Below are 12,522 nucleotides of genomic sequence, written 5' to 3'. Positions count from 1 at the left end.
GTCAGGAGTAGATTCCCTTTAATGGGCCATCAGTGCGTCTGGCTATTCCATTGTTGTACCTGAAAAGCTGGTTGTGGGTGTTCCCAAGCTCACAACATATTTCAGTAATACACACACAGCAAATACAATCCAACAGGATATTAATGTTCAACAGATCAAGACCGTTAAAATGATACCTCAACAGGCATACTTTGTAAGATAGATATCTTTATTATGACATGACAGTGGTGAATATGGAGGTTCCAAGGTGCTACTTTGAGGTACAGAGTGCCACAATCAGCCACACATGTATGTACAGTGAATAATTCTTAGCTATGCATAATGCAATTTTTTTCAAAGGCTCCTAACTCACTCAGATCAAAACCAGTTTTCTTCAGAACAACCAAAGGCACTTCTCCTCAGTGAGTGCTATATCCAATCTAAATTCCAACTTTTAACCCACAGCTTTAAGCTTTAGAGTTGTTCAAAGAAAAGTCACACTTTTTTTTTTTTTTTTTAAAAACAGGATAAGTATTTTTCCACTCAGATGTTCCTAAAAATTTACCTTCAGAGATCATGTATCCAAAATTTCAGTCTGAAAGCTGAAATTCTCAAAGTTACGAAATTTGTGCTAGAATAGAAATACAATGTAACCTTAAATAGAGCAGTTGCCACCACTCATACTGAAACATTAAGCAGTGTTACTGAAATCGTGAAAAAATCAGCAGATTCAATGACTAATTGGCAAAGAGTAATAAACCCAATAGCTGCATGTGGAAATCCTGTAAAATGACCTAACTATTGGGTGCCTTCTGGGGTACCATCATAGTCTAAATACTTTATATTCTTATCATAAAATTAAATTATTTTTAAAACTTGAGTGTTGATATATTATTTTGGAGAAAAATCAAAACTACAAGTTAACCACATCTTTTCATTGAACTTCCTGAAGGAAAAAGTTAGAGATGATAGACTGGGAGAAATCAAGATTTGTTTATAAAGAAAAACAATGCTGTAGTACAACTGCAAGTAATCAATATTCTGCTGCTCTTCATAAACAAACTTCAAACTGATCATTTTAAAATTGTTTTTTTCCCATCCTTTAATGTTTATTTACTTACTGCATTTTACACAGCATGAACAAGTAAGTTAAGGGGCCATTTCTGTTTACTTTCTGATCATCTACATAAAAATGTTTTCAGCAATTAAAAAAAATTAGAGTTTGTATGACTTCACAAAAAGAATCCACAAAATTTTAACTTTTTGCAGTCAGTTTTGAACGTAACTATCTTAAGTAATTTTGCATCATCCACAAATTTTGCAATGTCACTGTTCACCCTCTTTTCCAGATCATTTATAAATATGTTGAACAGCATAGGTCCCAATATAGGTCTGGCCAGACACTGTTATTTACATCTTTCCATTGTGAAAATTGACCATTTACTCCTACTCTCTGTTTCCTACATTTTAACCAGTTAGTGATCCATGAGAGGACATTCCCTCTTATCAGCAAATTGACAAACTGAAATTACTGTAAGAAAGAAGCCCTATAAAACTGATTGTACTTTTCTATAACCAGTAACAAGTAGCATATAAACTGTTATCTATTAAAGCCATGAAAGAAACAGTGAACTACTAAATGTTAGATCATTTAGTATCTCCATAGCCTAATAAGACTTCCTTATATAGTTGGTTGATTCCAATTTCTAGAAACTAATAGCCATGGGGATTTAATAATTCATTTTCTTAAAAAAAAAAAAAAAAAAAAAAAAAAAAATCACACGTAAAATGTTCCCTATACACCTGCAAATGCAGGTGTGACCTTGTGACATTTTCTCAAGGTGCCCAGGATTGGGAGTCATGTTGTTACCTACCTGCCTCCCGTGAGAGTGAGACTTCATGGTGCTTAACAGCTCCCTACAACACCTGCCTGTAAGCTATCCAAAGAATCTTCTCAGGGCATTGCCAGCTTTGCAGGCTAACTGTACGTGCACCTTAGTCTCCAAGCCCCTTTGAAGCGTTCCTCTGTGATATCCAACCCCTGTCACTAGTTACTCACAGAAATACTAGGTTTGCTATCCTCCTGGGGCGCAGTGCACACACTAGCTTGTTTGATTCAGTTTAGGATCAATTCCTATATAACATCACAGCACTGACAGATATTTATAGTGAAAACAATCATAAGCTTATTATCAAAGCGTAAGATTTAAGGGATAGCAAGTAAGGATAATAATACAAACAGAAAGGTTACATATAAAACAAAATTATAACATGCCTCTTAAAGCCTAAACTGAACTTAACAAGCTAAAACATTGTCTAAAGTAGTCTATCGCACCTAAAACAATCTCCCAGCATCTCCAACCAACATGGGTGGATCTCTCTTTCGTGAATGCAAAAATGCGGTCCTTTTGCTTCCTTCCTGAAAGAAACTAGTATCGTTTTGTTTCTCCTTATATCACCTTATATCTCCCAAAACTCATTGATGGTTCCCAAAGTCTGGATCAGCGCCCCCCACCCCTGAGGTTTATTCTCTGGTGTGCTGACCTCATGTTGACTTTGCATCCTCATACTGACTTTGTACGCAAATGTGGTTCCCATTCTGTTGGCTCACAATCCTTACTTTACATGTGAACCAAGGCAGACAGGTGAATATACATCCGTTGTCTGGCAGAAATCTGTCTGTCAACCCTGCCTTGATTCAGACTTTAGGAACATATTTTCATCATATAGGTATAACTTTTTACATAGTAGCTATACATATATTTCACAACAATATTAATGATCAGCATGATCCTGGCTTCCTTTAAGATCAACATTACATAATTTATAGATAAGTACCATGAAAGCGAGGTGCTAGGGATAGTGAGTTTCTCAGACCTATTAGGAGTTGCACTGACGGTTCTCAGGGTCACAGAGTGAAATGCATATGCTAGAATATTTAGCTTTTGCTTTTGTCATTGAAATGCATCATATATGTTTAACCATTACTTTATAAATATATCAGATCCACACTAGCTATCTTAACTGAACTAACATAATATGCAGCTATGTAAATGTAAAGTTTCTAGAGGCCTTATACAAGTTCCACAAATACTATAAAATGCAGAAGAGAGAGTAGCTTTCAGTAGGTGACATAGCTATTATATAGATATAGCATTTACATGGACACTTTTGTCAGAATTATGTTGATTTATAAATAGGATTTATTAGATACAGAGGACGAAACCCTGATCCTGCAATTCAGCAGTGCTCCACTGAATTCAATATAAACATGTGCTTAGTTTTATTCATGTGCAGTCCCACTGAAGTCAAGCCTAAGGATGGTATTGCTACTAACCTTACAAATATGGTGGATTACAGGTACTTCCTACTTTTTGTAAATGTTGTTGGTTAAGAACTAGGTTAATAGAGTAGCTTGACCGCATACCAATGTGTTTAATTTTAAACAGTGTTTTGTACTTATTTTAAATTATTAAAATATAAAAAACGTACAGCAAACAAAAGCAGTCCTACACATAAGTTGCTCAACTCCATAGTTCAAAAGTGATACCATGTGCAGAAGTGATACGGTAACTAAAGGATCTCTGTTTGCTTTCATCTGCTACAGCAGTTCTCAATCTTTTCCAACAACTATACTACAGCAGTTTCCCAGACTAAGACCTCAGCTACAACAGCAAATTCATGGCATCTCCCATATGATTTTGCATTCTGAATCTATCTAATTAGGTATTTCTAAAACACCAATCACTATGGTAGCTAAGAGGTGTGCTTGTTATCCAAACTGCATCGAGTTAATGTTTTTCCAAATCGAGTCTTACAGCCCCTCAACTCCAGACATTAGGTCATACTAGGTCACTACCACTGCCCACTTCCCAATTAAGTACCACACACAATGGAGCTCGAGCTGCTCCATCAAACCGATCTCAGCATCATCCTTAGGCTGCATTACACCTGGGTCCGAGCCAGTGGTGGTGCCAACCCCCGCCCACCTCCCCTGCACTGAAACGGGGCGCTGCAGCCCGGCGAGCCCCAGTCGCACCCCACACTGGGTCCCACCATGCCAACCCCCCCCCCCCCCCCCTGCCCTGACCCGGGCGCTGCAGCCCGGCGAGCCCAAGTCGCACCCCACACTGGGTCCCACCATGCCAGCCCCCGCCCACCTCCCCTGCACTGACCCGGGCGCTGCAGCCAGGCGAGCCCAGTCTGACCATCCCTGGGCTGCCCGCCGGTGCCCACTCGCAGCCCGCAGGCCCCACCCCACAGGCCCATCACCGGGGGCCGCCACGCAGCCGAAGCCCAGCAGCACCGGGGAGCCAGGGCCCGGCCCTCAGAGCCGCCTCGCACCCACCTCAAACACCACTTCTTCGTCAAACTCCGGTGTCATCCTTCGCCATGACACCCGCCCCGGGCACTGTGGGAAACCGAGTCCGACCAGCCCCCGGCGACGGCGCCCCACTCGGTCGAGCCCACGGTGAGGGAAAACTACAACTCCCAGCAGCCAGTGCGGGCGCCCGCTTCCGGGAAGGTGGGGCACTAGGCTGGGCTGTGCTGATTGGCGGAGCCCGTCGGGTTCGCTGTGGCGTGGGTGGAGCAGGAGAGAGCTCGGCATTTGGAATGTTGCCCGGTAATCCCGCGCCAGCGGCTTGTGGCCGCTAGGGCGCGCTGCTCCGCCCAGCCCGGGGCGCAGGGCTGTGCAAGCTGCGCGGCCGTGCTGCTGCTCGGGGCTCAGTCGGAGAGGAGCTGCGGGACCTGATGGAGGAGCGGCTGGGGGGCGGCTTGCGGCAGTAGTACGGCGGCACAATGGGTTTGTCCGCTTCAGCTCTGCGGGGGGCCATGGTTTAAGGGGCGAGGAGGAGGCAGGAGAGGCGCGTGGGTGGCACCATGAGCTCAGCCGGTAGGTGCTCAGGGAAGAGGGGAAAGTTTGGTGGGGGGTGTGCTGGTGACTTTTCTCCTTGCTGCGGACCGCTGCCTGCCCAGCCCCCGAGGCACAGCCGCGGGATGGGACTCTGCCGTTCCTTAAAGGCGCCCAGAGACAAGGAACCCCCCCCCCCCCCGCTCTCACCTTTTAGTAAATGCAGCGAGGGGGTCTGCGCGTTTCCCGAGAAGCCTTTCCGTGTGCCCTGGGCGAGGGGTCTCTGCAACCCGCGCCCCCAGGCTGCTGTTGGCTGGCTTCTCTCTCTGGGAAGTTACATTCCCCTCGCTGTGCGTGCGACTGACATAGTTGGGAAAGTTGCTTATGGACTACGGTAGCCAATAGCGCGGCTCTGCTGTCCCCCGACTAGCTTGATTCTGCCTCTGCGCTCCGTGCCTGCTCCCTCTGGATTGCAAACGCTTCCTTAGCGCGTAGGGAGCCAGGGCTGGGAATTTGTTCCGCTGAAAACGATTCCAAAGGACGATTCTTTCCTCCCTCTTGCCCGAGAGGACAATGAGGCGTACAGAGGCAAGGCTGTGAGTGGAGATTTTGTTGCCAAGAGAAATCATTCAGTCTTCCTTTGGATTTTAATCTCCTTTGGATAAATCATGTCCTTGGTTCCGCATAGCTGGGGGTGGACCTCAATGAGATCTTGTCCCCATTAAAATGGTCGGACCTATCTTTTCCTTTTGTGAGAAGCCCTGGCTTGCACTGGACGAAAGGCGAGAAAACTTGGGGGGGGGGGGGGTTATAACAGCTGACCTTTTGTTTTGTTTTTAAGGTAGCAGCCGTGTTAGTCTGTATCCTCAAAAAGAACAGGAGTACTTGTGGCACCTTAGAGACTAACCAATTTATTAGAGCATAAGCTTTAAAGTGGGTTGCTTATGCTCTAATAAATTTGTTAGTCTCTAAGGTGCCACAAGTACTCCTGTTCTTTTTGTTTTGTTTTGTTTCCCAACAGAGTGGGGGAGTGTTTTTTACTCTTTTTCTATTTTATTTTGGTGTCCAGCCTTTTAAAAACACTTTTGCAGTTGTCTTCTACTATTCTGTGGGACGTTTCCTGTTCTTAGACAACTTACCTCCTAACTTTTTATCATTGTTACACTTTAACAATACATTTTCTTTTGGTTCAAACCCATTGTTTTTAAAACCAGTATAGTGTCATTAACTGAGAAGTATTTTCTGAGTGACTCTAGTGTTTTGTTTTATGCTCTTTGACCTGTTTTTGCTATGATTGGACCCTAGCTGTCAAAATTAGCCCTTTGATGTTTTGAGAGAGTCAGCATTTCTTATAAATAGCAGAAAAATGTAGATGTTCTGCAGTATCTGTTTGACATCAGCAACAGGGCACAAGATAATCAAAATTAAAAAATAAACACTTATCCTTATTCTCTAGTTACATTGTAGTGACCATTTCATACTTCTCACTTCCTTCAAAGTATATACATCTGTAGTAGAACCCATACTTTGAAAAATATTGGTTGATCTTCTGTAGACTATCTTTATGGTCATATTTATAGTACCATATAATAAAAGCATCTTGCTGAACTCTGGTTATTGTCACCATTAAGAATATTGTGCCCCATGGCAAAATGTCTTTTATAATCAGAGCAGTTCACTGAAATTTATTTTATTTTTAAAGTGTAGAGAAAACACCACCACATTCTTAGATTTTTTTCTTGTGGCAAAGCAATTCCAAATATCCATTCTTCACTCTAAAATAAATGTTCATCTGTATGTTCTGTTATCACTTTGTATAACCTTAACACAGTTGCTAATGTTAATTGACATCTACAGTCAGTTTTACCTCAAGAACTTACCCTGTCTTACCAGCTTGATCACTCATATGCAGACATACATAGTGAGGAGCATTCATTACAAACTCTTAGCTTGACCTGACCCACATTTGTGTTTTTTTCTTTTAAGTATTATTGTCAATTTTATGGCTAAGAAAGATGCAAAGCAAATGGTTGGTTTAAAACAAGAAAGCTTCCTGTATTTTAGAGAGTTACTCACGGTTTTTTTGGTTGTTTGGTCATATAAAGAAGCATTGTCAGTACTTTTGTTCGCCCATCTGTTAGATTAGTAGGCTTCCTTTCTTGTGCCTGCATGAACCAACATGCATGAGAGCTGTTTTTTCCATTGAATAAAATTATGTATAAATTATGCTGATGAACTGCTTTATGGGACTTTTTGAGGGCAGCCGTTAAATACAATGAAAACCTTAAACAACAAGATGTTTCCTGTATGGGGAAAAAGTGTGGTTCTACAGGGTCTAATTTAATTCATGTGTTTTTTTAAAAAAAACAAAACAAAACACACAACACACAAACACATTTAAACAAACAATAACCAATTTATTGCACTTTTCAGAATTGCTCAAGAGACTAGCTCTAGCATATAAAACTGCTTAGCTAAACAAAGGCAATCTAATGGTCCTGTACTTAATCATGCCTATTTAAAAATAAAAAATCACTTATGAACACAAATTTCTACCCTATTTGTGTTCCCAATTTTTAATTACTTGTAATACATTGTTCCAGAGTAGCAGCCGTGTTAGTCTGTATCCGCAAAAAGAACAGGAGTACTTGTGGCACCTTAGAGACTAACAAATTTATTAGAGCATAAGCTTTCATGAACTATGCATCCGAAGAAGTGGGCTGTAGTCCACGAAAGCTTATGCTCTAAATTTGTTAGTCTCTAAGGTGCCACAAGTACTCCTGTTCTTTTTGTAATACATTGTTTGCCTAATAAATTCCTAAGTGCCTCTATTTAGAGCTGGTGAATTAAGAAATAAAGCGGGAGAATATGTATATTTAACCACTGACTAATATGTTCAAGTTACTTAGTAATATTTCTGGTACTAGAGTTCCTTACCTTGTATTTTTTTTTCTCAGAGTTAAACAGCTGGGCAAATAAAAGAATTGTATTATGGAGTGCTCATGAGATCAGAGCTTGACTGTTGAAGTAAAATTTGATATGGTACTAAGATCCCAAATGCCAGATAGCTTCCCAATGCTTTGAGTGTGTCCCTTGGGTATCATTTTAATGCATCTTCAAAATGAAGTAGTTTGATAGAGAACCCATCCGTATTAATTCTTGTCACTTCTTAATTCTGCTAGGAATAGATTGAAACATCTAGGAAATGCAGGAATAAGTGTCTCTGTATGTGGACTTCTTCCCTCTGAATCAGTACTGAATGAGGCACTGTACTGCCAGAGGAACTATGTTTTGGAGGTAGCTCCAACCTCTAATAGTCATTACAGATCTGGCTTCTTTTGTGTGTGTGCAAGAGTAGGAATGTATACCCTGACCACCTGTCCAAATTTCAGCTCACGTTCTGCCTTTTGAAATACTCAATCCATGTTCAGTTTGCTACTGTACAGGGGTGCTGGAATAATTTTTGTAGTAGGGGTGCTGAGAGCCATTGAACCAAACTGTAAAAACCCTGTATATAATGGAAACCACTTCAAGCCAGCCACTGCAACACCCCCTGCACCCCTAGTTCCAGCACCTATGCCACTGTATTCTTTTTTTGTTTCCTGTACTAAATTGTTTTGGTGTAGTGTTGTATATCATTGAATTTAACTCCAGAGCTAGTTGTATTTCAGTGATGGGTGAAATGATCCATATATGGTTATCTATTAATTCGTTTATAAAATACTGTGTTTAGTCAGTATTAAAAGAGACGTTTAAATGATTGTTTTTGAAAATTAGTTAAAAGTAAGAATTTCCTTATTGCAGTGATCACACTAAAAGTCACAGTTTCTGTTTTACAGCTACATGCATTCATGTAGCACATTGTCCATTTATCAGCAGTATCACCTTGCCCTCTCAGTCCCTGTTTGGAGTAGTATGTGTATGCTTTGTTTTAAAAGAAAGAAAAAACTCAAACAAGGTACCTGGGTTAATGACACTGTTTCTTCAGCAAAGAATAAGTGCTTAAATGTGAATCTGCATGCATTTTATATAGGAGAGGGAAGACACAAGTTGGAAGTTGAGATTTGGTTTGATCATGGTAGTGAAAGAGTAGGTGGTTTATTTATTAGCACAGAAACTGTAATGGGGGGTGCGGAATTGCAGTAGAAACAAAACCAACATGACTTTTCCTATCAAACTTTATTACTTTTAAGGGCTGAAAAACTGAGGCCTGTAGGGTTTAGTGTCCTTTTAACCTTAAAACATGTCAAGTCACATTATATTTACTCAGCTTTATCTCAACAACATCTGACTCCAAGAGCTTGTTAGGTTCTTTATTCATTTCTCTTATATTCACTTTAAAGTTATCCCAACTTTCCTGTTTTCCTTCAGCAGATCACTAAACAAACTGAAGTTTTTAATTAATGTTTTCCTTTTGGAATGTGTTTAGCTTATTTTATAAAATCCAGCTGCTAGAAAACTAATTTCTTTCCTTCCATTTTAAAAGCTACATATGTTATCTTCCGGGATGTTATGACTCACTTCCTATTTTGTTTAGTTTATAACATTTGGACACCTGAAAAATCACAGCCTCTACATAAGCATAAAACAAAACATGGAGAAAAAAAACACTACTGTTTCAGGCTCGGGGTATAAGAGAAATTAGATCATGTACATACAACGTTTCTTTTGCATTTTTATTTTAATTTCACCCTAATTTTCTGTAGGTACAAAACTGATGCTGGAGATTTATTGGCTTAAAATAAATGATTTAAGATATTACTCAGGCTACAATGGCCTTTGTCATTAAAATCACTAAATGGCTTTTAAAATTATTTGGAATCTGTTTGGCGACCTAAGTATAATATTGACCTCCACCATAGCCTCTGAGTGCCTCCTAAATTTATATAAAGAGAAATAGCAATAATCTCTCTTCCTACCTACCTTGTAGGAATTGGAGTATTTCATAGTGAGGTTTTTATTTTATGCTAAATTCTCCCACCCCACTCACGAAAAGTAGTATATTACTCCAAGAGTAGTGCCTAGGGGTTTCAGTAAGTCTACTTGTGGAGTAAAGCTCTATTCTACATAACTAAGGGTGATAGAATTGCATTGTTACATAGGCAATTGAAGAATTTCTCTTGTATAAACTAAAGAGATTGAGCTTCTTAAGTCTCTAACTGTAAGGCATGTTTTCCAGATCTCAGATTGTTTTTGAAGCTCTTTTCTGAACCCTTTCCAATTTTTCACCATCCTTTTTTAAAATGTAGACTCTAGAGCTGGATGGGGTTTTCTGCTAACAGTCTAACTAATGCTGTATGAGGAGGTAATCCCAGCTCCCTACTCCTGCTTGATATTCTCCAATTTATACATTTGAAGACTGTTTGCCCTCTTAGCTGAAGCATTGGACTGGGAGCTCAAGTACAATTGGTTGTCTATCATAGCCTCCAAGTCCTTTTCAGAGTCACTGCTTTCCAGGATAAAGTACCCCATTTTACAAGTGTGAACTAGATGTATGTCCTTGCATTTGGTGGTGTTAAAAAGCATGCTCTTCAAATGAGACCACCTTACCAAGTAATCCATTTGTTATATATCTTTTTAATTTTTATTGATGCCTTTACCTCCCCTCTTAACCATGATATTTTTAACCAAAGAAGCTTTCTTGCATAACTGTGGCATTGTTAATAAAGCATATTTAAACACTTCCCAGTTATCATTCACATTTTTATGTTCACATATTTCTTCCAAATTTATTTTTCTCAGAATTATTCTCAGATTTGAGAAATTGACCGTATCAAATATATGTGATTTGTTTTATATTCTGTGTGCACATGGCAAATGAAATTAGATTGTGATCACTTGCACTTGGAAAACTGTCAGTTTGTAGTCATTGATTAATTTATCTTTATTCATCAGAAAGACATCTGATAGAATTAGAATTACCCTGAGTATTCATTGGAAAGTTACCAATAATTTTTGGAAATTCCAAAGTTGTTTACCATTGGCAACATAAGATCTTCAGCATGTATCCCCCAGATGGGAAAATTGGATTATCGTGGGGGATTTCATTCTACATATTATAGATAAATGTTTAAGGAGCTGCTTGTTCTGTTCCCTTGTCTGAGTTGGTGGTTTATAGCAGACGCTCCATCCATATCCAGTCTTGTGATTTATCAGTTAGCACATTGATCCATAAACATTCCTGGTGTTGTTCTTTTAAATTGTCAGTAACTCTAAAGCAGATAATGATAACTTTAAAGTAGAGTTAAAACTCGCCTGTCCTCTTCTGCCAATTCATTCCAAAGCAAGGTGTATCAGTGACTTTAACATTCCAGTCATGTGAATCATCCCACCAGGTTTCAGCAATGCCAAACGTATCAAACTTCTTTTAATAAATGAATATTTCTAACACTTTTTTTGTTTATTATCCAGGATTCTAGCATTGTTACATAGGCAATTGAAGCATTTCTTTTCTTTACCTTAATGCTTTGGTTCTTTACATTGTGCTACCTTGAGTTTGATGTTTAAGCATATGTACTGTGTTTACCTCTCCTGTTGATGCTAGTGGAAAGCCCTCCGTGCTACACTAGCTAGTCTACTACCCAGAAGATTGGTTCCTCTTCTGTTGAGTTGTAGATGGACCATGCCATGCATCCTCCTTGCCCAACAGAAGATGGCTCAATGTTCCACAAAACCAGAGCCCTCTACTTCTCATTACTTACTTAGTCACCAGTTTCCCTCCATTATCTTCTGCTGTCTATCTCACTTGTGGAACGGGAAGAATCCCTGGGAAGATCACTGATACTTTCCTCTCCTTCAGCTCTTGATGATCTGCTAAGTCTCTTCTGAGGCACTGTCATTCGTGCCAATGTGTAACATAAGCAACGGATCCTTGCCCATCATCTTCACACAGCCTTTCAATGATGTGTTTTCTTTGCTCTAGAAAGATGGTACTCAGTCCTGTCCTTTTATCCACTGAAGAATGTTTTATCCACCACCTTAACACTGAGTCTCTGGTGAGGATTGTCTATCTTCTTTGGATTTTCTGTGGTCTTCAGCCATGCTTGATGTTTCCAAGGATCGGGCTGAGCATTAGTCCTCAGGTGTGTCCTGTGAGAGACCCCTGTTTCTTGCCTCCAGCTGAATATTTCAGTGTGTTCTTTGCACTGCTGCACCAAATGCTTGCAACTAGTGAATTTCTCTTGGTCCCGTTTTCTCTAGTGGTCACAAATTGTCCTGCTTCTGTCTCTGCAGACTGTGTCCTGCTTCTCTTTCCTCACTGTGCCACAAATTGCCAAGCCTCCTCTCTGTCTTCCTTTCTTTTCAGCTTCCTTGAAACCATTTTGTTCTGTATTTGGGCATAGGGTGGTGCTGCCCAAATCTGGTTGTCCAATGTTTTGTTTTGTTTTTTTGCCCTCCCAGACCTCAAATCTTTTCCTGCAGCATAGCCATCAACTTGCAATTCATGCAGAGGAAGTCTCTATTTTCAGTCAGGAAACGGATACAGAAAATGTCACATCCTCTGCAGGTCATAACTGTTCTGTTGCTGGTCATCCTTGTTGTGTATGTAGAGCTGTACGTCTTGAAAATATTCCTGCACATTTCTTTAGAAACCCCCTTGCTAGCCTTTCCTCTGCCTACTCTGAGTTCACTTGGCAACTGACTTCTGTATTGAGCCTCACAGGTCAGCTTTGACCCCTCGCTAATGGGAT

At 40.2% G+C, this 12,522-nt stretch overlaps 2 protein-coding genes across 7 annotated transcripts in view; one reads left to right on the top strand and one right to left on the bottom strand.

Moving 5' to 3' along the window:
- VEZT (vezatin, adherens junctions transmembrane protein) overlaps positions 1-5,126 on the bottom strand; it is an 82,353-nt gene extending 77,227 nt beyond the window's left edge. For 2 of the 6 annotated variants that reach the window (XM_034772988.1, XM_034772980.1), the window contains exon 1: positions 4,328-4,450. In XM_034772988.1, coding sequence (XP_034628879.1) covers positions 4,328-4,363 — 36 coding nt within the window. In that variant the 5' untranslated portion in view covers positions 4,364-4,450. Of the gene's footprint in view, positions 1-4,327; positions 4,456-5,041 lie in introns of those variants that run through there. The other 4 variants (XM_034772971.1, XM_034772975.1, XM_034772977.1 and 1 more) reach the window with 3 other exon arrangements.
- FGD6 (FYVE, RhoGEF and PH domain containing 6) overlaps positions 4,676-12,522 on the top strand; it is a 104,300-nt gene continuing 96,453 nt past the window's right edge. Inside the window, exon 1 of the mRNA XM_034772960.1 lies at positions 4,676-4,873. Within this exon, the coding sequence (XP_034628851.1) occupies positions 4,861-4,873 (13 nt within the window). The 5' untranslated portion in view covers positions 4,676-4,860. The remainder of the gene's footprint in view (positions 4,874-12,522) is intronic.

This window comes from Trachemys scripta, chromosome 1, assembly GCF_013100865.1.
Source record: "Trachemys scripta elegans isolate TJP31775 chromosome 1, CAS_Tse_1.0, whole genome shotgun sequence".
Lineage (NCBI taxonomy): Eukaryota > Metazoa > Chordata > Testudines > Emydidae > Trachemys > Trachemys scripta.
This window is presented reverse-complemented; position numbering and strand designations above follow the sequence as displayed.